Source organism: Pocillopora verrucosa, chromosome 9 (genome assembly GCF_036669915.1).
Source record: "Pocillopora verrucosa isolate sample1 chromosome 9, ASM3666991v2, whole genome shotgun sequence".
NCBI classification, from domain to species: Eukaryota; Metazoa; Cnidaria; class Anthozoa; order Scleractinia; family Pocilloporidae; genus Pocillopora; species Pocillopora verrucosa.
The window spans coordinates 15,840,944-15,865,387 of NC_089320.1; the positions used below are offsets into that span (position 1 = coordinate 15,840,944).

General features: G+C 36.3%; 1 protein-coding gene and 1 long non-coding RNA gene across 2 annotated transcripts; one reads left to right on the plus strand and one right to left on the minus strand.

Annotated features, from left to right (window-relative positions):
- On the plus strand, positions 1-24,130 carry LOC131779937 (rho guanine nucleotide exchange factor TIAM1). Its single transcript, XM_059096555.2, has 30 exons — positions 1-213; positions 5,847-5,946; positions 6,302-6,380; positions 8,998-9,054; positions 9,352-9,419; positions 9,693-9,776; positions 10,601-11,041; positions 11,543-11,932; positions 12,345-12,575; positions 12,938-13,311; positions 13,426-13,697; positions 14,095-14,135; positions 14,250-14,334; positions 14,710-14,784; positions 14,940-15,032; positions 15,151-15,265; positions 15,756-15,808; positions 16,248-16,360; positions 16,705-16,851; positions 17,522-17,590; positions 17,727-17,852; positions 18,301-18,409; positions 19,053-19,147; positions 19,510-19,591; positions 19,690-19,802; positions 20,336-20,489; positions 20,695-20,759; positions 21,016-21,109; positions 21,687-21,777; positions 22,593-24,130. Exons 3-30 carry the CDS (start codon positions 6,338-6,340, stop codon positions 22,987-22,989), a joined length of 4,077 nt encoding a protein of 1,358 aa, XP_058952538.2. The 5' UTR covers positions 1-213; positions 5,847-5,946; positions 6,302-6,337; the 3' UTR covers positions 22,990-24,130.
- Positions 5,306-16,705, minus strand: LOC136283247 (uncharacterized). The gene is made up of 3 exons (XR_010718672.1): positions 16,566-16,705; positions 15,164-15,255; positions 5,306-5,902 (listed from the first exon to the last, which is right to left on the minus strand). It is a non-coding gene; the product is annotated as an uncharacterized lncRNA (long non-coding RNA).
- Positions 24,131-24,444: the final 314 nt, after the last annotated feature.

Consider the following 24,444-nt stretch of genomic DNA (forward strand, 5'->3'; position numbering starts at 1 on the left):
TGTTGATCTTCAAGATGGAATTGTATTACCATGGGAGTTTGACTGGAGTGTGACAAACGAAGACAATATTGGAAACAAAGAAAGTCAACCGTCTGGTCCCCAATTTGGGGGCCAGATCGGCTTGTTTCCTTCAACTGCAAATAGTTTTGAGGCTCATGAAGTCACCAAGTACATCGAGAATTGGAGCAAAGATGGAGGCATTCAAGTCATACGGTAAACATTTTGTCAACGTCATTTGCATGCGCTCTAATATTTGTTTACATTTCGTGAAGACTCTTCGACTAAATTCGAAACTTGTTGAAAAAGTCTCTCCAAGTTTTCTGACAGCTTTAATAGGCTTGTTTGATCATGGAACCAGACTGAGGCAGGGAGATCGTTGTTTTGTCCAATTTCACGCTTTGCACCAACAATATATTGAGGGATGTTTATCCTAATTCAGTGAAAGGTATCTAATATCATTTTCTCTTTTCTGTGGTCTTCTCGAGTGCTTTTCCATTTTTTTAATTAACTATTTGATGCGTCCTTTCATCTCGTGTTTATTCACAAAAATTTGCCGCAGAAGTTTTGGTCTTAATTCTGATAAAGCTTTCGGGTGAGCATATCTAAGTAACTTAACCGATAATTTAACCAACATAATTAGAGCACTGCACCAGTATCGTAGAGGTCATTAAGGTTCAAATCCCGTACAGCCATGAATTTCTTTTTCAGGCTTTATTTTCACTACTACTTGAGTAGTGGTCATTACTGCAAAGATTGCTTTTATATTCACTTCTGTATCTGCAGTTCACATATATGGTTTCTATATATTCACAGTCATCCAATACTCCTCTACTGATTACAAAGAAAGTGAAAATTACCAAAATGACATATTTGACCAATCAACAATCCTTAAATATAACATTAAAAACATCTTTAAGTACTTTCAATGATTCCTAGTTTTAAGGAAATATTTTAACAAAATCATTCAGTCAATGTAAAATGCAGACTGCAGACTGCAGACCGGGGGTAAAATGCAGACTGAAGACTGCAGACAAGGGGTAAAATGCAGACTGAGGGTAGAATGCAGACTGAAGACTGCAGACTAGGGGTAAAATGCAGACTGAGGGTAGAATGCAGACTGAAGACTGCAGACTGGGGGTAAAATGCAGACTGAGGGTAGAATGCAGACTGAAGACTGCAGACTAGGGGGAAAATGCAGACTGAGGGTAGAATGCAGACTGAAGACTGCAGACTGGGGATAAAATGGAGACTGAGGGTAGAATGCAGACTGAAGACTGCAGACTGGGGGTAAAATGCAGACTGAGGGTAGAATGCAGACTGAAGACTGCAGACTGGGGGTAAAAGGCAGACTCGGTTCTAAAACAATCGGCTTTCCCACAATAACTTCAAGAGTGAGCTGGGATCTAGGCTGTGCAAGTTGTGAGATGCTGGCAATAATCGTCATGGCGATTGATGTTTCGATCGATTTTGAACTTCACTTCCTCAGATGGTTTAGGCATTGAACATATTGTTTTGAGGTAAGAAAAATTAGAAATGTAAGCATTTTAATATGCAGTTCACAGCCAGCTAATTACATTTCCCTTGTTAGTATGGGTAATCACATGATTTTGAGTGCAATTTGGAATAAATAAGCATGAGTTAATTTTTTCAAAGACTAACAAAATCCCATGAACCCATGGAGCAAGTGCAAATTGGGGTCTTTGAAAAAATTTAAAAATGAATATTTATTCCAAATTGTAAGAGGAAAATCATGTGATTACGTTTTAATAATATGCATGAAAAAATACGAGATAGCTTATTATAATTATGGAGAAGCAAAGTGCACACATCAAGTACAAAAATGATTTATTCTAACCCTGCAAGTGACATTGTGCATTTGGTCAAAACAACCATGTACAATCAAAACAATAATATATAATGATATTTTCACATCTTTAAGGTGCAAATAAGTTCAAAGTCTGGCTAAACAGTATAAGGAATTGTTCAGTCTGGTTACTTCTTTGCACTGAATTAACCCTCTTCTGCACTGAATCACCTGAAAACTGCATTTATCTTAATCAATCAGAACTGAGTAATTTTTTCATGCATCTTATTAAGGAATGAAAGTTCTGCTGAGCAACACTAGGTAGCTTTAACATACATGTAGCTCATGTATACTTTGTTCAGACTTGAAAATAGTAGCAATAGACTTTCATCACACCTTGGCAACTACTAGTTAAACATAAGACACAAGACTGTTGAATTTTATTATTTCATTTGGCTAAGCATAAAAATAGTCGTAAAATTGCAACTGACAGATAAATTTTAGAGGCAAAAGGAAAATTTTTAGTTGTGAATGCAACCGTATCAGTTGCAATGGTTAGCCTTGACTGACTTTAAATCCCATGTGACCCTATGTGACCCCAAAGTCATAGCAACCATGGCCATGGTTGATTCTGCATTTTACCCCTGGTCTGCAGTCTTAAGTCTGCATTTTACCCTCAGTCTGCCTTTTACCTCCAGTGTACAGTCTGCAGTCTGTGTTTTACATTGACTGCAAAATCATGTAACCCTGAAATTAGAGTTTTGGTATAGGAGTTGCATAATAAGGATTTCTTTTAATTTTGTGCGTATTGAAATTTTTTTTAAGCAAAGTAGTAATTTAGTAATTTATTTTAACATCAGTTAGTTACACTGTAGGTAAGGAATTGTCATAGTTTTATTATACTGTTTGAGTCAAATGTTTGCTTTTCAACTATTTCAGTATAGTTTTGTGTGTTTAATTACGGACAGTGTTTTTTCTCTTTTAAGTTATTGATTATTAAAAAAGAAATATTGACAGATGACATCATCATTAAATCATTGTACTAGGTATTTTGAAGTAATCATTGCTGTGCAATCTGTAAACACAGTAGTTTAATTTATGCCACAACTTTAAAAAATAACAAACAATTCAAATCAGGCATTGTGGGCATTACAACAGTCCATTAATAAGTTTTGTTGTATTTGATATATAAAACAGCTTTTGGTGGAAGAATGAATGTGTGTAAATGATATGAATCTTTGGAGAGGTATATTTTTAAAAGAAAAAATGATTATCTGTTTGGTGAAATTCCCACTGACATGCAGCTGGCTTTGATAACACATGCTGTTTCACAGCATGGTGGAAGTATAGAATTATTTGTTTCAAACTCCTTCTCCTCTTGTATGTATTTCATGTTGGTGATGCCTGTTCATTCTTGAAGGTCTACCCTTGAGGCTAGTTTGCTTCTGTCATACTATTTAAATTACTTACAGTTGTATTTAAAAACTATCATGAAGAAAGAGATTTGATTTTGAAATATATTGGAACTGAGTTCTGATCATTGTTTTCAGTTAACTTAAATTTCATTCAACAAATAAGATAATTTACAGCAGGATGTTAAAGGAGACATAATTTTGTTTTCTTTTTATGATCCTGCATTTCATGATTTATTCATAAATGTATTAAATGTAAACTATGGAATGGTGCTAATTAAGATAAAAATTGTAAAAATTACACTGCTTTCTAAACATTTTAGAGAATTTGTTGAAGAGACAAGACTTGGCCACTTCATCATGAATTGTATCAATATTGCATATATCATCAATATTGCTTTTGATCTTGTCACCTGTTTTGTGATAATGATTATTTCATTGCATTTTGAGCTGAATATAGAAAAAGTTCACTGATCTTGGAGTGAAATTAAGGGTCGATGTACAGGTGCTGTTCATCTACATTTAAGTATAAATTTATTTGATGATTTTTTTACTTTAAATACACTAAAACAAGATGTAAAGAATCATTATGATAATATATCTGTAATATTGTTTATGTACATACAAGATCAGTTTGCCCACAAAGGCATGCAATGTTTATTCTTAATTACAAGTAATATGAACATGATCACAAACACTAATAAACATATTTAAAACTGTAGGGAACCAACCAACTTAAAAAGTACTTGTTTGTGAAATAACTTAGCAGTGTGATCCTAACAATGTGGTACGGTGCAAGGCTATATGGAAACACTGTCCAAAACCAAGACAGCAATATTTGACCTCCATGACAAAGGTATATACTGATAATAAAATTTCATTAGCCTTTATTCTCTGTATCATTTGTTGGGTTGAAAAACTGATCATTACACCCAGCCAATAACATCTATAACATCCATGCAGGGAAGGATTAAACCTCTAAATTCTATATTAATCTGTTTAAAAATATTGCAACTAAAGTGGGGCTTTCATAGTACTTAAACTTATATAATTTTAATTTGTATTAATCATTTTGTGGCACAAGTGAAATTTTTAAATGGGGCAGTACAATTTTTAGTGAAAGATAATTTTTTAAATTAATGGTCACCAGTTGAGGCATTGCATTTTGTTTTGCATATCTCTATTGATAGGGATGCTTAATTTAAAAACAATAATTCATTTTCATCTTTAGAATGAGTTGATCCACAGTTTTTGCTAAATAGTAACTTAAACTGCACAGTAAACCAATTAAACAGCTTATTTTAACAGAAAATGACTAACAGGGAGAATTAAAGATTTTGCTGAATGCTCTAAACAGATGAAAAGATTGCTATGTTTGCAAACTCAGTCATTTTGGAGGTAGGGATTTAAGACTATGCTATACCAAAGTTTATCTATTGACATGCAATATTTTTAAGAAAGAATGTTTTAGGAGAACCTGTACTTAAAAGCAAAAGGTGTTTTAATTGGAAAGGCCTCCAGCAGAGTGTTGATGTTTGCTGTGGGCTTTGGTCTGGGATCTCAATTTGCATATTTTGTTTACATCATGTCATGCACTCGACAACAAAAGGGAATTTGTCACGCATTTTGCAAAATGTTGAGAAATAAGAGTCCTTATCAAACAGCCAAAAAGAGAAGTGATGCAGTAGGGCCCAAAAGCAAAGAAATCAAGGTTAAGTTTTTCTCTTTCCCCTGGCTTGGTTTTCCTACTTTTCTTTCTGCTTTTCCCAATGAATTTTGGATTTCATTAAATTTGTGTTCCTTGGTTTGGAAAATGACCTTTCCCATGAATTTCAAAGGAACTCTATGTCACAAGACTTGCTAGGGGTTCAGTTTTGCATTTCATTGGTCATTGGCATGACTGGCTTGACACATGCTAAAATGAGGTGCAAAACTGTGAATTTCTTTGGAGGCCAAAAACTCAAGGTTTGTTTTTACCTGAGGTACCTCTACTTTAACAGGTTAATAGGGTATGTAGATTTGTTGGACTTTCATCAAAATTGGCCAGAATGTTTGTCAGATACTAATGCACAGAAGTGTGTGAGGCTTTAAGGAAATTCTAAATATTCCTCTTGCAACATTTCAGAGCTTGATGACAACCAAAATATTTTGTATTGTTCAACTCTAAAAAATATTTTCTCAGGAACCAATAGAAATATTTGAAAAGCATCACACAGTTTGTTAGCTTTTTATCTGCTGAGTGATACTGTCCAGTTTGTTTCAAGGTCTGCAGTAACGTGAAGGCTGGTAATTCGATAAAGCAAACACCATCAATTTAATAATTAAATTTAGTTTTCTATGGTTTCTTCAAAAGAAGCACACGTGGATGATTTTTTTGGAAGGCATCCCATTTTGTTGACAGTAACCATAAGTGTTATGACACACAATGATTATTGATTTCACATGGATTTGCATAACTTATGCAGCATTTTCAAGGTAGTGAATATTTTCTTTACTTTTCAATGACATTTGATTTAGTTAAGAATCATTCCCCTACTCACTATGGCAGATAATTTTATATTTAAGGTAAACTTGTTACGGTAAATCAGTGGCTATGTTGGGACTGATCATGTTACATTTGTGTTGTATAGTTCCCTTGCAGAAGTTAATACCTTGTCGTCAGATGATGGTCCTTTGAGATGGGTCCCTGTGGTAGAAAGTGTGATACCAATTACCATTCACAGAAAGAAGGTAAAAATAATATTGATATTGTATTTACATAACACATTACTATAAGTACTTGTGTGCTTCATAACATGTTGTGGGGGGCTTTGGCCAGACTGTATGTGGCAGTTGATAAAGTAAAGGAGGACAATTTTGCAGATGCCTCTAATTTTAGAATCACTCTAGCCACCTTGTCATCTGGGGAATACTAGTGGAGCTAACCTCATGGCAGTAATGTATCTTGCCTCATGAATTTTCATGAAAGATGTTCATTGGATTTTGCATTTTTCACTTGTCTGTTTGCATTGTTATAAATAACATGCTTATTGTATTTGCTTGTATGGGTGTCTGTCTTGTGAGAGGAATTGGTTTTGTTCTGTAGGTGGAAACAGGAGATGTGTTCCTTGTAACAGCATTGATGAACAATGAGACTGTCTTTAGTGCAGAAATAAACTTGAATGGTTAGTATGATTGTTTAATTCTGGTTCATTAGAAAAAAAAGTGGTAAATTTATGCATTTTATGAGGAAAGGACTTCCCTTTTGATTGTACAAAAATAATCATCTCTAATTCTGAAAGTAATCTCAAAATAGTGCCTTTTCCCTTTAACTGGGACACTGATTCAAGTGTTGATTCACATCTACATCTGCCTGTTTGTGCTATTTTCATGAATTCTGGTAGACTTAATGTGAGCATCAGGTGAGGTGTTGTTTGCAAGGGTCGTATCATTATTTCTAAAGAGTAAAGCTATCTACATGGATAAATTCTCTTCTGATTTGGAAAATTCTGCATGAATCAATTCACTGCTTAATGAAGATTTATCAGCAGTTAGTGACCTATTCAATTCAACTCTTCAATCTGTAATGGATCATCATGCTCCCATTGTCCGTCGATCCATTACCTTTTGCCACCATGCTCCTTGGTTTACAGATGAAATTAAGGCTGCTAAGAGAAAGAGGAGAAGGCTGGAAAGACAATGGCATACTGATAGGACTAATGCCAAGCATCAGTTGTACACAGATCAGTGTTGTGTTGTAAATGACTTGACCTGAAATGTGAAAGAGGCCTACTGCTCATCATTAATTGAGGCCAATCATGGAAACCAGCAAAAGTTGTTTCAAGTGATTAATACTTCATTATACAGAAAACCTCTCACTCTGAACAGTTCAACTCCTTCTTTACCAACAAGATACCACTTATAAGGGAAAGTTTACCTGCATGCAGTCCTAATACTTCAAATCTACCCCCAGAGAATTCCACTACCCTGTGTCCCTGTGAGCTTGTGATCTTCCAACGTGTCTCTACTGAATACATTGCTAATCTCATTAGGTCAATCAAAGTTAAAACCTGTGCTCTGGATCCTCTGCCAGCTTCTGTCTTAATAAACTTTGTTGCTAGTAATTACTGACATAGTGAATTGTTCTTTAGAGGGGGCTTTTATGCCTAATACACTTAAGTGTGCTATGATTACTCCACTTTAAAAGGAGTCTAGCTTAGATCCTGAAGAACTTTCATCCATTGTCTAATCTTCCATTTATTTCCAAATTAATTGAGAAGACGGTTGTGGCCTAACTTATGTAGTATATTGATAAGAACAATCTCCGTGAAAAACTTCAATCTGCCTATAAGAAACTGCATAGCATTGAGACCACCCTTTTGAAAGTACAGGATGACATATTGCAAGCTGTGGACAATGGTGGCACCGTAATTTGGTTACTGCTTGATTTATCTGCAGCTTTTGACACTGTTGACCACAGTGTACTACTCCACAGATTGAAGATGCGATTTGGTATCAAGGGAAGGGTCCTCATGTGGTTCAAATCCTACATGGCTGGCTGGAATCAATTTGTCTGCCTGAATGGAACTAGTTCCAGCATGTCTGATCTATTTTATGGTGTTCCTCAAGGTTCTGTTCTTGGCTCTATTTTATATCTTTTGTATATGTCTCCTCTTGGTGAAGTTACAAGAAGGCATAATATGAAATATTATTTCTACACAGAGGACTCTCATATTTATTTTTCGTTCAACTCTGATTTGTCTGTAATTGTGCCAAGAATTGAAGTATGTTTACATGATATTGTGACATGAATGTCTTTGAACAAACTTAAACTTAATGGTGACAAGACAGAGCTTTTGGTCATAAGATCGCAATATCATCCAGTCTCTCAGCTCTTCTCTTTCACAGCGATTGATGGTTAAGTTATGAATCCCTCTCACACTGGCAGCAACATAGGTGTTATTTTTGACAATAATTTGAACATGGAACAATGAGTGGCTGCCATTTGTAAATCCACATTTTTTTAACAATTGTAATATTTCTCATATTAGGAAGTTCTTGTCAGCTGAAAGCACCAAAATTTTAGTACATGCCTCCATAATGTGTAGATTGGACAACTATAACTCTCTGTTATATGGACTTCCAAAATTCTTAATTCGTAGACTTCAGTTAGTTCAGAACTGTGCAATATGTGGATCTAAATATGACTGCATTACTCCATTACTGAGAGAACTACACTGGCTTCCCATAAAGCAGAGGATTGTTTTCCTACTGTTGACTTTTAAACCTCTAAATGATTTAGGTCCTAGCTATATTCATGATTTGTTGCAAACTTACGAGCCTTATAGGAATTTACAATCATCAACCAGGAACTTTTTAGTGACACCTAAGGTTAAAATTTTATGGTGATCATGCTTTTTTCAGTCTGTACCCCTAAACTTTGGAATAATCTTCCAGAGCATATAAAATGTAGTTTAAATCTTACATCTTTTAAGAAAGACTTATCTTTTTAAGTGCTATTTTAATTTGTAGTTTTACTGTAGTATTTTTTGAATTTATTATTTACTAAGTTACTGCTTTAAACATTTTATTGTAAAGCGCCTTAGAGCTCTAGAATAGGGCACTATAGAAATTTTTGTATCACTATTATCTAAACCTTCACCCTCTTCCTTTTGTTGCTTATTACATTTCTTGTTACTTGACAACATTACAGGTAGAATATTTATGAGAGAAATCCTGGATATTGTAAGTGTTTGCATGTAATATTAATCTTATAACTTTAAAATTTAAAAACTTTTTCAGAAATTCGGCTCAAGAAGACATCTGAGTGTTTTGTGCAGTGGAGAAATCGTAAATCAAGTAAGTATTAATTAACAGTAATTTGAAAAATTGCCTCTCTAACATGGTTACCTATTCATTATGAGTGATATCTTTCAATTGATGTTGTTCAATGTAAAAATAATGTTAACCTGAGAATTTTGGAAATTTATTGTAATCTATTTTTCCTCTCAGCAAAAGCATGTAAAATAATGTATCATGAAGTGATATGATTACTGACCTTTTATACACTGTGAGATCAATCATGCTCTAATCTTGGAATGCTTTTTTTTTAATCTAATCTAGATATGCTTTTTTTTAATTTTACTAAATTTACAGAGAGTCATGCATGGGGACTGAACTTTGTATCAGAAGAAGAAGCTCAGAAGTTCTTAGATTTTTGCAGTGTATGTGTCATTGTTCCGAATATCTGTCCATGAGAGTATGATATTTTAGGTTACATATGTCACCTTTTTATCTCTGTAAGTAATCATTTACCAAGCAACAATCTAGTGGCTGGTAAAGAGTATTCTTTTATATATTAATCATTGTTGCATTGAACATAAAAACAATTAGGTATAAATAATTGTTGATGTGAAAACCAGTGTCATCATTATTGATTGGATGTACTGTAAATATAGCCATAGTTTTCTCTGAACAATGTGTTGTGTTGCTAATAGCCTGGACGGGTGCGTTCCACATCAACCACATCATCATCAAATCTATCACTGACCAATCAGCCAAAATCAGGTGGACAGACCAAGGTATCTTCTTGTTTCTTTTAGCTTTGTGATTGTGGGTTTTTTTTTTGTTTTTTTGTGAAAGTTGGCTCAGGTTTTTTTCAGTCAAAGTCAAATCACTACAATCCACAAGCAGTGATGGCATTTAGAAGCTTTCAATAAATTAATAGAAATGTTATTCCTAACTCCGATCAAATTATTTAAACAGCTTCCAAAGCAAAGAAAAGGCAGCTAAAAATGAAGTGTTTTTGTGTTGTCACTTCAGTTTTCAATACTTATCCCATAAACTCCCAGAAGTGATAAACATGTAACTTCTCCCTATTATATTCCATACATTATCCAGAAAATTAAATGGGTGATGAAAATACTCAACTTACCAGGAAGAATAAAGGGGGTAAGTTTCTAGAGAAACTGTGGTGCCTTGCTGGTGGGAGAGGATAGCAGGGTAATTAAGTATTATCAACTGAGTTGATAACATAAATTGGCCACCATAGAGTTTTAAAGCTGACATTTTGAGCTTAGCCCTTTTTCATTTGCTCTTACAAAGGGCTAATGCTCAAAACATCAGCTTTAAAACTCTTTATAGTGGCCAATTTATGTTACCAACTCAGTTGATAATACCTATTTACCCTGTTATCTGGAAGAAGTTGTTCTCTTGATCTGACAACAAATTCTTGTGACTACTTTACAAGGAAATGTGTAGCAGCTATAGGGAAGAATTAACAATTAGATCTTGGGAGTTTAAAAAAGCTTGATGGTAGCAATCAAAGTCCTTAAGAAGTCTTCATACTTTGTCATGGGCTATTATAATAACTATAAAAATAACTCTGTGTTTTCTTCACTTGCAGTTACAATCAAGGAAAGATAGCCAAGGGAGTTCTGATACACCAACAATCCAGATTAATGACACTGATTTAAAAAACAAATCTCCAATCAATGGTACTCTCTGTAATAACATTGGTGACCACTACCAGTCCAGCAGTACCCTTGTAGCTACAGAAACACATACTCCTATCAGTTCTCGCACAAGTACACCAATACCCCGTTTACAAAGCAATGGTGACCCTGACAGTGGATTTGGCATGGAAGATGTTGGTAGTGATTCACTTGACTCTCGTAATATGACACATATTTCACCTTCTCATGAAAACCATCTTTCTTCACGCTTATCTGTTGCCAGTGACTCAGATTACTCAGTTAGTTCCAGGAGTAACTTATCTGATGTGGATGACTTGGAAATGAGCTACTTTAAGACTGTTGCTGATTTGAATGCTAATGACAGACCTGTGGTAAGTGGATGATTCTGGAAATTTGTCCTTCAAATTTTTCTTTTGCTTCCATTCAGGCTTCCTTCATGTAAAGCCTGAGGAATTAATGATTTTCCTGATTTTTTTAGTGATATATTAAAAGTCACTAAGGCACACAAATCAATCCACTACTATACGTGTGTGAAGGTGCCTCTTCTAAGATGCTTAGGGGCTCTTTGCTGTGGGAAAACTTGGAAGAAAATAAGACAAAGGAGAAACACAGAGGAGGACAGCTTCATCATTCATCATCAGTTCATACTGTGTACAGTCTCTTCTTCCTCAGATTTTACTTGACAGTTTAATCTTTGTGCTGAGTAACATTAGGTTGTTCCTATGGAGAACTAAAATCCCATTAAAACTTGATTCCACGATGCAGTGTTACGGACAATTAAAACTATGCAATTTTATATATTTCTTGTTAACTTTTCAAAATTCACACCCACTTTATCATGCTTAAAATATAATTATTTTTTTCATTTCTAGGACATTTGTGCCTCATTTCATGATGAAGGAGACCTTAATAGTAGCTGTGGAACAGACTTGAAACCACAGTCAGGAATTGCTCAGTCACGTCAGGGGGGTGCAACTCGTAAGGCAGGCTGGCTGTCTGTAAAACACGTCCTTGTAAGAGTAAAGACAAGCAAAGTGGAGCAGGCATCAGATAGGAAGTGGCGAAAATGTTGGGTGTCACTCAAAAGTGGTGCCCTGAATTTTTATTTTTGCAATGAAAAGACTGTAAGTCCCCAGGATTTGGATGAACCAAATTTTTCATTGGAAATTGATGGCTGTGTTGCCCAAGCTGTGCCAGAACATGCCAAGTTAGATCATGTGTTTAGTGTTAGCTCCAGACTTGGGGAAGGATACTTCTTCCAGGTAAAGTTTCTTTCATCATTAAATGATTGACTACGTTTGAATTTTTAAGAAAATGGAGAAAATTGTGTCAGGAAAATATGTATGTTTACAATTCACCTGAACAACCTAACCATCTTTGAGTGGTATGAGGGTTAATTAAGTTTAAGACATGACATAAAGGGTTTGGTATGTATATGAATGAATAGTAGAACAACATTGCCCCACATCAAAAAACAATCCAATTTCCAGCTCTATATGAACTTCTTGCAGTGTAGCTGCAACAGCCTTGTTTTTATTTAGTTTTCTTTAATTGTATATATGGTAGAAACCAAAACAGAAACTAAGTGGAGGTGGTTTGAAAAATTTTAAATCAGGGAGACTTTGGATGAAAACAATGAAATAATTTTTGTTTCCCAATTGGTTCCATTTCAAGGCATCTAATCAGACCGATCTTGAGAACTGGATAACAGCAATACATTCAATGGCTGCATCAGTCCTGGCAGGAGCAGGACAGAAGGGAAAGCATGAAATGCTACGTATTCTTACAACAGAGATCAGTAGAGTTGAAAAGAAAATATCTTCGGATTCCAAACTTAAGAAAATGGCAGAGTTACAGTCCACTGTTGTTACTGATTCCAAGAATAAACAGGCCTTTCTTGATCAGGTGAACTGTCCAAAGTTAATGCCAGCTGAAGTTGTAATACATGAATGAAGATATTTTTAATATACAGGTGACTGCATGGAACACATGATGTGACTGGTATGTAGACATAACATCAGTACCAAACTTAATTTCGGAGTCACTGAAAATTTGTTAACTGAACACAAGATTTGTTTAGAGTGAAACAATCTTGGTTCACCTAGATGTTTGATTAATCTCAGCAATGGTGAAATATTAAAAAAATGCAAATTTTTAATTTTCAGTGGGTAGCATTTCAGCCTGAAATTATGCCCATTGCAAATAACTAAAGAAAAGAGGATTTCTTCTTTAAAACCTGGGTAATGATACCAGTATTTTGTCTACAGATATCAAAGTGGGATAAAAACTTAGAACAGCTCAACATTGACTTCTATCGGCTTCAGTGCTACACAGCAGCCATCCAAGGCAGCCAATTACCCAATCCTCAGACACTTCTAGCTTGTGTTTCAAGAAACACGAAACAGATCCTTTCAAGACTAAATATCTTTTCAGTTATGTCATTCCATGCTGTTGTAAGTGCTAGAGACCCGAGCACTGATGCAGAAGTAAAAACAAGGAACAAAGCAAAGAGATCAGCTAGCTCTGTAGGCAAGCTGAAAAGTGCTTTGCTTACATCACTGAGAATCAATGATGCAGCAAGTGTTAAGTCTATCAGGGATCGTTACTCTGGAAAAGGTTCTGGAACACCAAGATTAAAACGGTAGGAGTGACCACTTCAGATAAACGTACCCTCAAAGAACTTGTATTGCCTCCCTCAAAGAACTTGTATTGCCTCTTAATTGAATGTTATTAATTACTCCCTTTTTTCCCATAGACAATTGCAACCGAACTTAGATAGCATAGATGATATGCCAGAGGAGGAAGGTGCCTTGGTGGAGAACAGCTCTTTATCATCAAGTCACTCAGACTGGAAAAACCTTGGAAACTTTCTCCGCATCAGCCTGGATAACAATCAAAGCACTGTAATACCTTTACACAATGAAATGACTATATTAGAGGTGGTTGAAAATACTTGTAGCAAACGTCAACTGAACCCAGAGGCCTATTACCTTAAACTCGGATTAGAAGATGATTCAGGTGTAACAGGTAAGGAAAAAAAACTGGTTTTCAGAAAATGTTATCAGTATCATCTTTTGCTCTCAATTAAGAAATTTTCCAAAATCTAAAGTAGTGAAAGTTAAGCTTAGACAAAGGATCCGTAAAGCAGTCAAGTGTGCATCTTTGTTAGTTATTGATTTAAATGATTAAGTAATGTTTACCCTAATCAACATAAGCATACAAAATAAGGGTAGCTGTTAAATGCAAATAATAAAACAGTTTAATTTACTTGTATGGTCAAATTGTACTACTAGTAATGATTTTTTTATCTGTAAAATCTCTTGATAAACAAAACACAATACTATGATTATTTTTATATAGTTTTGTCAACTTTACTGTGTTGATTTATCAAAATAAATTCTTTTAACTTTTTTTTTTATTGCAGACTACACCATTCCCCTCCAGGATTCTTTGCTAGAGAGTCATGTTAGTAAAGCCTTAAGATACATATTATCTTTTGATGGTCAAATGACTTTACCATTGAATTAAAATGGTTGTTCAAGTATCTTTACTCTTGACTTTATGATTTTCTGTCAACAGAACTATAACTGTCTCAGGTTATGTGAGAAGTGTACTTTTACTATAGAGTTGGAACGTTCAATGGAGATTGATAGGCTTGATTTTGGTAGGTGACATGTAGACATCTGAGCAAGTTGTACTTATGATTTTTTATTTTTTATAAGATATGTTTCATGAAATATTTTGGTGCATAAAAAATCATTTATGTTGTTTTATTTTTAATGTATTTATCAAGTATTTGTTTGTCATTGTGTTGCTCTCTGGGGTGCAAGTTCTTATTGAGTCAAATGCTACACGTGTTTTGTTGTTAATTAAGATATTTCACTTCAAAATAAGGCATGTATGGTCAGAACTCTCAATATCAAGTTGTGATAAAAACTGTGCCTGCTTTCATGTACAGTATGTTTTTATGAGGCACTGCAATCTAGCATGTTTGATTCCTATAACATGCTTTTAAAAATATTAAATACAAATTTTTCAGGTATATCAGTGGAGAGTAAGGATGAAGGCATTGTGGTTAGCTCAGTTGAGGAAGGGAGATTAGCACATGTTCAAGGTAAGCAAAGAACTACAAAATAAAGAACTCTCAGGAAGGGTTACCATTTTGGGAGGCATTTTATCTCCTCATATGTGGAGTCAATGAATACTTAGTGTACAGGTAAATACTTATTAGGAACTTGTAAACTGACTAATAGCAATTTTTTATGTCAGGTGTTAGGGCTGGAGATGAAATTCTTGCTGTAAATGATATTAAAGTAGAAGAAGTAGAAAATGCAGTGGAAGATCTCAGAGAAGCGCTTAAGGGTATGCATCAACATTTGATTAATGTCTTTCTTTGAACTGTGAGATCACACTGTGGAATCTTGATAGCTACATCATGTAAACTACAGAAAGGATCATGTGGGTTTTTGTTCTTTTCTAGACCCATCCATTACCTTGTTACTGCGTTCATGCCGTGATGAACCACCAGTGGCAAATAAGGTGACATCAGATGCCATTATCACCAGTCTTGTTGTTCAGCCGCCTCCTAAAATAAGGTAACAACCGAGCAGTTAGCGAAAAAGAGAAGAGGAGGATTGCGCATTGTTTTACATTTGCAAGTTGCATGTATTGTTGGATGAGACACAATGTACATATAGACAGATGAACACTCTAGGACAATTTGATGAGAAAAGGGCTAATAAAAAAGTTTAAGTTGTCATATTATTACAATGTTTAATCCTCACGGTATGGTATTTATTACAAGTAGGTTGGGCTCTAATTTCACTTTAAATCTTTTGAGCCTTCATTAGATTGCTACTTTTCCATCGGATGTACTCTGTTTGGATGTTGGTAAATGTAACTTGATGATGACAAATGCTGACAAATGTTGCTCAAGAAAGTCAACTACACCAAACTTTCATATTGTGTAATATGGTTGTGGAAATGCAAACAATTAGTTACCGTAGATGTTTAAGGCGCAAGAATTTTGATAATTTTTTGTAGTCACTTTTAACGTTAATAGCTTCAGTTTTCCTATTCTTTCAGTGATACAATTCCTGAGCAAGATCTAAGTGACCTCATTGTTCCTCCACCTCAATGTGAGTGATTTTCCCAGGGCTTTTCTTTATAAATTGAAGTAGAAATATATATTTATGCTTTTGACTCAAGTTTTTAAGTGTGTATGTGCGTCACCAAAGATGTCCTTATGAGGAGTGTCCTATGTAAGGAACCAAAGAGTTTTTAATGGAAAAGCTGGAAGGAATTAAATTCGTTACAGCTTGGACTTCTTGAAAAATAGAGCCGAAATTTTTACAAATTCTACATTAACTATTATTTTTTTAAATGTTCTTCATTCTTAGCCGTCCTTTTTCCGTCATGATTAATGTTTGCTTCTTCTGTTTTTCGAAGTGACTTTAAACATGGCGATGTCGTTCCATAGAGGTTTTAATTAACACCAATTTAGGCGAAGTAGTTACCTTCAGGATTAATTTTGAAAGTAATTTGGTCTTGCTATTTATTTATGTATTGTTGTCGTAGCTTTCGACGAAGATTCTGCAGTGGATACGGAAAGCGTTATCACAAGCTATACCGAAGACCTGAGTAGTCCTTCGTCAATACCATCCGGCAAGAGTGTGGACGAACTTCTTCAGGTACCTTCTTTGTCTAGCTTTAATAAAACAATAAAAGCTAACCGTATTGCAGAACCGTCTGCCAGGCGAAACTGCATTATTTAGTCAAACTGTATATTTACTGGAACTGTCTTAGATTTTAAAGTCATGTAGAATTCATGTTGTCGTGTTATAATTATGTTGTTATTTGAAAATGGTGTGCGTGTCGCCTTTCAAATAAGCTTACCTGCTGCCCAAAACTTCTGGTTAGCGAACATTTCAGTGCCTTCATTCGTGGGTTGTCTTTATTTTGTTGGGTTAAATGTTATGTCCAAAACTCGACGATTAACAACAATTAACTCTTTCTCTTTCTTGTTCACACACAGCGTGCTGAACAGGTAACGCTGTTCTGTAGGCGGCAGGTGGAATACTCAGACGACGAAGAACCCAAGCCGAGTGTTCGTCTTAGCCAAGCACAAAAGCTGCGGAAAGTTATCATTGAACTTGTCGACACAGAAAGATCTTACGTGAAGGTAAACATGAACGACATCCACAAATTATTCTTTCGAAGGAAAAAAAAGCAAACTACTAAAACAAAAAATTGAAAGCAGAGGTCTTGTACAGACAACGTGGTTTTCCCGCCAAAAACTTTCCCGCCGGGGATTTGACGACGCGGCCACCAATTCGCGCGAATATTCGCGAATTCGCGCCACCATTGTGAATCATGCTTAGTTACCTGGCCACTCACCTCTGACGCAGCAAAGTCTCTTTTTTTCCCAGCTATAAGCAATCTTTTTGAACAGTGAAAAGCTATAGACATAGGAATTCTTGACTGTAGTGGTTATTTTTTGCGATAGTTTTAGCAACAGCTGGTGTTATCTGTGTTTTGGTTTTGTGTGTGCGTCCAGATTGCTTGTGTGTGCGTCCAGAGTGTTTTTAATGTCGGCTTCTATAGTCACGGTCAAATCTTCAGCTTATTTGAAGACAATCTGGTAACAGTTAGTCACTCTTTGTGGTCTAACAGGGCGGTCAGTGGAATAATTTCATGAGTAACTCTCATGGTGGCGATGAAAACAACATGGCTTCTGGTGCATCTTTTTCCTTAAATGTCCTGCTACAAAGTTTCGTTTGTATTGATGTACAACATTTTCCCTTAAAAATCAAAAAACGTATGAATAAATTTATATTAATGCTTAATTTTAGGATCTGAGACTTTTACTTAAACGTTATCTTGACCCCATGAAAGATGAAAACTTCATGTCACAATCAGAGGTAGGCTTATGCTACAATTTTCTAGTGAAAATCGTTCTCTCTCTCTCTCTTTCTTTCTCGTTCTTTAAGTCAATTATTTAATGGTGTTATACCATTTCACTGACGTTTTTTTCATTCTAATTCTGCCCCAATCAAGGTTCAAGCGTTAGTGTCAACTGTTCATGATATATTAGAGTTTCAAGTGAAATTCCTTAAGGAAATTGAAAGGCCAGTAGAAACAGAGACTGGATTTGAAGAGTTCAGTGCCGTTGAACAATTTCAGGTATCTTAGGAGTCTACTTTTTAACTATGAGGCCATAACATGAAAGTGCACTTTTCGATTGAGTGTTCAACAAACAAAACCGAAGTTATTACCGCGGCCAATTAGAAAAAAAAAATGATGCCAGCACAAGAAGCCGCTAAGGACTCAATTCATGTCACGTGCCTTGAGCGCAGGAAAAAAGTAAGCGACCAAGACGTGAGTGGTTCTTGTTTTGTATGTGATTGGTTGGAAGAGTGGCTCTTGACCATACTCGTTGTAGTATTAAAGGAGAAGCAATAGAATCCTCAATCATTTTCTTCGCTAAATTGCGTAAAAATGAAATTCGACGGGAGATTCCTTTTTGTGTCGTAAACTTCGTGAAGATCTAATAGGGATAAGAATTAATTAGAACCCTACGCGAGATTCCCATATCTGTAAGGTGTCTTATTTAGCGTTATTTTACTTTCAGAACGTTATATACACGATCGGAGAGACATTTTTCAACTACACGGAACATTTCAAGCTTTACAGTGCGTTTTGTTCCAGTCACTCAAGGGTTGTTGAACTACTTCAGTCAGGTATGCATTACAAAATAAGATCCACCGGTTTCAGCGGGTATTCTGTTCTGTTAGCCCTTCATCAGAGCGAAAGACGAAGGGTTAACGCTCAAAACGTCAGCTTTGAAGCTCTTAACGGTGGCCAATTTACGTCAACAACTCACTTGATATACTAAATTACCCTGTTACACTCTCCCACTAACGCGGCACCACAGTTTCTTTAGAAACTTACCTCCCTTATTCTGTTCTGTAATCTCCTTTGGTCTCGTCACGCAACGCCCTCTCTCTTCCACTGGTGGTGGACGAGAGAACGCGTGGCGAGACCAAACAACGGCTGTGAAGGAGACTATCTGTTCTGTGAATGCAAAGATCAAAGCGATTTAGAGATCCATCTGTCAATCTACGATCGTCTCGTTTCCCAGGCATTAGTCATATGGAACTACTGGGCTGAGACTCCATTTTTCCCTTTCACATTCTCGATCCCAGAGTCCAATTTTTTTGTGCGACGTCCTTCTCCTTTTTTATTTTCTTTAGTATTTAGAAATAGAAACTGCATGTGACACTTTTTCTTTTAAATCGCCTGGAATGGCCCAGGAAACTATAAAAATGCTCAATTTATTTGTCGCTTGTGGAGATAGTGATTTTGTATTTTTTTTTTTTTCAGGATCAAACACGGCGCTGCATGAGTTCCTTCATGCCCGTAATCCAAAGAATCAGCATTCAGGGACGTTGGAATCTTACCTTATCAAGCCAATTCAGGTGAAAAGAAAAAGTTATTTTTTACCCATTTACTGCTTCGTATAAAGCGGCTAATTATGTTAATTAGCCAGTATTCCTTACCTGGTTGGGTTAAGGTTGGCATGAAGCTGAGATTTGGTGTGCCAAATATGAAATTTGCCCTTAAGTATACTTGTAGCGGAGCTATGAACTGTTGAAGCTTACTTACTTTCTTTCTTTCTTTTTTTTCGGTATATTATTGTTTTCTTTTTGGTACAACGCTCGTGACTAATTCCTAACATCTTTTGTTTGTTCGACGAACGAGTTCAGAATTTACGATCTTTCTTTGTTTTTGTCATACACAAATTTGCCATTGATCTAATAAAACGTGTTCTTATTTGCAGCGCGTAGTAAGGTACCCTCTACTATTGCGGACAATCTTAAAGCTCCTGGATAGCTCCAGTGAAGAATATAATTGCCTTTTAGGTAAGGAATCATATGTCTCACCTCAACAACCCATACGCTGGGGCTTACTTATCTGGTTAGATGCAGATAAGGATTTCAACAGAATTTCACATTTTCAGAGGCTGTGACTGCAATTGAAAAAGTTGCTGAGCACATTAACGAGATGCAGAGGATTACAGAGCAGTTCTCACCGGTTTTTCATCAACTGATTGAAGAGTTTGGAGTATTCGAGGTAAATTACAAATCACAGTTACCTTGGGCTAATCGTAAAAAAAGTAAAAAAGATACACGCTTGCTTGCGATGGATGACCATGGAAGAATTTAGTTATCTTGATGGCAAAAAATATCCACGTCTAGGTGAGGTAGGCGCGAGAATTCCAGATAGTGTGCGAGCTCACCAAACTCGAAGCAGGGCAAACAGAAAGAAACAAACGATAGCCGTACATATTGTTTTTAGTGGCTTAAATATCGTAGTGAAAAGGTAGAGCAGGTGCACCTCTCTAATACTTTCACCCCTTCATTACAAACTGTTTTCTATGTTCAGTCAAAATTGAGACTTATTTTCTTTTTCAAGTTTACAGACTAACATTTCAGTAATAAGGACACTCTGTTATGTCCCCTCGAAGTTCGATAGTATTTGTCCGGATTGTTTCCTTGGAAATTCTCCATAGTCCACGCTGATCTTTTGCTTTACCGTCTCAATCATGAAAACATACTTCCCCTTTATGTTCCCGAATCGTTCATTCAATTATTTTTCTGTGGTAGCTTGCTGACGTCAGCATAGATCGGCTGACACATCATGGGAAAGTTCGTTGGCTCAATTGCCCGGATGACCTACTGAAAAGTGGAACGCTTAAAAAGTACCCAGTCTCTCCCAGAATTGGAAAAAAGATGACTCCAGGGACCATGCATCTTTTCGGTAAGATAGCATCGATAAAGATAGGTCCGTTATTTGTAATGGTGTCTTTGACAAGTATTGTTTGCTTTGGTTACTGTACTGCCCTTGCCCCTTTGATTGTGCCGAAGATATTTACATCGTTTTAACCCTCACGTTCCGTAGAAATATGTTTTTAGTACGTCTATCTGGACCTGAAATTCCGTACTTTGTTCTACCTTCACAACAGCATTTGAAAAGGTGTTGATTCTTCTTTACTTGGAGCGGAAACAGAAAAAGAAAGAAAAAGATCGGGTGAGTCGAAGACAGGGTTTTGTTGTTCTTGTCTCGCATTTCCCTATTAGTACACATGTACCTTATTAACAAAGGGGGTAAGTTTCTTAAGAAACTGTAGTGCTGCGTCGGTGGGAGAGTATAACAAGGTAATTAGTATTATCAACTGAGTTGAAAACGTAAATTGGCCACCGTCAAGAGTTTCAATGCTGACGTTTCGAGCGTTAGCCCTTCGTCAGATACTTTATTAACAGCTGTGTCTATTTTTCTTTTTCAGCCCACTTCTTTAAGATCATCGGATGAAATCAAATTTAAAACTATTATCCCAGCTTCTTCACTGGTTGTGCGAGACCACTGTTGGTTAAATGATGGTATGTGATGTATGTTAACTTGACATGTAATATTCTACGCTGTCCTTACCGAGGCCACAAAGTGATTTTCTAATTTCCTTGGTAAAATGTTGTTTTTTTCCCTCATACGTGCGAGGCGAAATCAGTTGTCAAATTTCCGATTTATGTTTACCCCTTAAACCCCTAAGAGAGATAAGAACCTTATTCTCCCAACAGTATCTACCCTGAATCAAACATTAAGGTAACGAGAATGAAGGAAATAATCGCAAACTCAAGAAGAGTAGGAAATGTATAAAGAACAGTATGGAGAGCTTTCATTCTGATGCTAGGTCGGTTAAGCGAGTGGTGTTAATAGTAAAGAAGATTACAAATTGACGCTGAAAACAGATGTTAGGGAAAGGTAAATACCTTTTAACATAATAGACCACGATTTATTTGGAAAATTATAATAAGGGGGGATTTTTTATAGAGGTTACGAGCTGCCATACAGCACAGTATGTCCTAGTGGAAAAGGGAAGTTTCATTTATGTCATTGACATTTGATCGGTGTTTCATGTTTTCAGTCCTGTTTTGGTCATAAAATTGTGTTTCCTTTCAGGTCCGGAGCCAATACATTCGTGGGAATTGGTGAACATTAGCGATACAGCAGAGATTGGCAGACAAGAATGTGCATATGTGTTTGCAAACAAGTAATATTGATACTGGTTCATTTTCAATTGTACATTGTATTGAACTGTCCGTTGGTTGTTGCGAGGGAAAGGACTTTCTCCTTGACATATTAATATCAACCTTTTCATTCACAAGACCTCAATAATAGTTCACCTTTCTTTCTGCCATAAATTACTTATAATTTAGCTTTGAGATTTTGTGTTAGATTTTGCAATACTCCGTTCTTTTATATATTTTTTTTCTTATCGTTACTTTCTGCTAGACAATGGTCTGATATTGTAAAGAAAACTCACTTTGTTCACTCCTGTCTGGATGTGAAAAGGTCAATTGATAAAACACCTTTCGATCGACTGTCATAAAACCAAAACAAAAGTGACCACACTGGCCATTCAGAACGAATAGAACTATTAGGAGTCAATAAGAACTCAAAATAAAACAAAGAAAGTTGCTGATGAGCGCAAAAACGCGAGTATCCAAATTACGATTGAACCAAGTTGGGGGGAGGAGGGGGGAGGAGGTAAGTTTCTAAAGAAGCTGTGATGCTGCGTCGGTTGAGCGTGTTATGTGATTTGGCCACCGTAAAGAACGGTTGGGGAGGCAGGTGTGAGTTTTGTAGACCAATTACACCGCACTAAGTATGATCAAACCAATGTAAAGTCGGATTACTTTTGTCAGTTGATCCTTTAAAATTTTCCCACCAAAGTCGTTGTTTTTATTTGGAAGAAATATTTGAACCATAACGTATCCTCAGAGTGGTGACCTTTAAACAAGCGCCCGTTACCGTACTTTTCCTGAGACGGTGTGTGTTGAAAGGTTTCATGTGACATTTTTGCAGAACTGCAGAAGAAAAGAGAGAGATGGTTAAGTGTATCAAAGAGGCAATAAAGCGGAGCATCAAGGCTGGTTATAATTTAGCAAACGCCATTGCGCCAAGATCGCCAAGCTTCCGACGTAACAACGCAGACGACAAGCTCAATGCATCGGATCCAGGCCCCTTCTTACGTCTCACCAGTGATCAATCGTCGCTTTTCCGCCGATCGTTCAGTCACAATCCCGAAGGTTTTCGAAATCGGAGAACATCGCTCGAGAGCGACGCGACCCATAGTTCGGATGGTTCCGGAGAAACCGAGTCCATCAGCAGTGCTACCACTCGAGATAGAAAGTACAGTTTGAAGAAAAAGAACAAAGTGGTATCTCCTTTGGGGTTAGAAGATGTTCAGATTAACTTATAAAAGTTTAAATGGATGTCGCAATTTATTGCACCAAGTTCATACTAAAGATCTAGAGTTTTATTTTTCTATAGTGATTTTACTGTAAAAAGGAAAGAGTATCGTTGTAAAAAATACTTCGTTATTTATGCAACTATCGTTGTCGTTGACTTCGATTTTTTACTTTCATGTTTCAAAGTTTGACTAACTTTTTAGTGTGATTCTTTAGTTTGTGTTTTTTTGAATCTGCATGAAAAAAATCGCACTTGAGTTATTCCTAGATGACAGGTTACAGTCAGTACTTGTAGCTTTAATTACTTTGTGCAGAGGGTCTATGTATTCAGGCAAGAGAGCGATGGTAAATAATGTTCTTTCTCACCCTGGGCTGCTATCACATTACACGAGAAATCCTGCGTTCTTTTTCTTGTCCCTAATAAGTTATTTATGGGCGGTCTGAAAAGGGTACATGTAAAGAAGAAATTTCTACATAATCATAACCGTGGTAATTTGAACTTTGCGTGTTAAGTCATGGCGATTGATCAGACAATTTAATTCTTAAGCAGCTCTTAAGCCTTACAATTATGTAGTCGTTGGCTGTGGAGATAAAGAATACTTACCCAAATCGTTGTAAAATACTGAATTTCCAAATGTGAAAAATTGAATACATGGTGATTGAATTCACTGTTGTATTTCTCCTATCATATCTGTGACTTGGTGAGGTATACTTACTGAAATGTTCATCACAAAAACATGCCCGCTCTTACTTTTTGTTTGTTTTTCTGTTTGTTTTTCTGTTTGTTTTTTGCCTGACCATGTATCAGCTTCAAAGGCTTGTTACATAGTCTTCCTTTATGTTTCTGCTCCGCATAGTACCAAACCAAAACGTCAGCAAGGCGCAAGGTCTTTCCAAAAGTTGCGTTTGCCATGGAAACCTCCTAAGTAGAAGATGCAGATGTAGACGCTATTTAGTGCTTCTCTTTCTCGTTCAAAATTTCTTCTTTATGTACCACCATGCTTAAGTCCTCAGTGGCAAATCGTTTCTCATGGATCTTGTGTTTGCAAACTCTTTCGGTGTGTTCAAACTTATTTTGGTAGATTTGTGGGGTGTCTGTAGGGATGATACATCAAAATCTGTAACTCAATAAATTATTTGTTCATATTTAAACTGAATCTGCTGTTGTATTTTTAACGGGATGCTCGAGAAAAATGCCGGTGGTCATGGCCGGTGTTAGCCATGCGCCCAATCGGTTGAGAGGGTGACACGAGTTTGAAGAGTTTTCGAGACCAACGAGGAGCTCTGAAAAACCGAAAGCATTCCATTCCTTGACCACTGCCGCACCTAACTAACAATTGTGCAAGGGAGAAGCTTTATGCGTGTACCTCGTCAAGGTCAATATATATGCTGATGACTTATTGTCTGTCCTCCTATAGATCACAAGTAAGAACCACACAGCGCGTACGTAATTCAGCTAACTACAT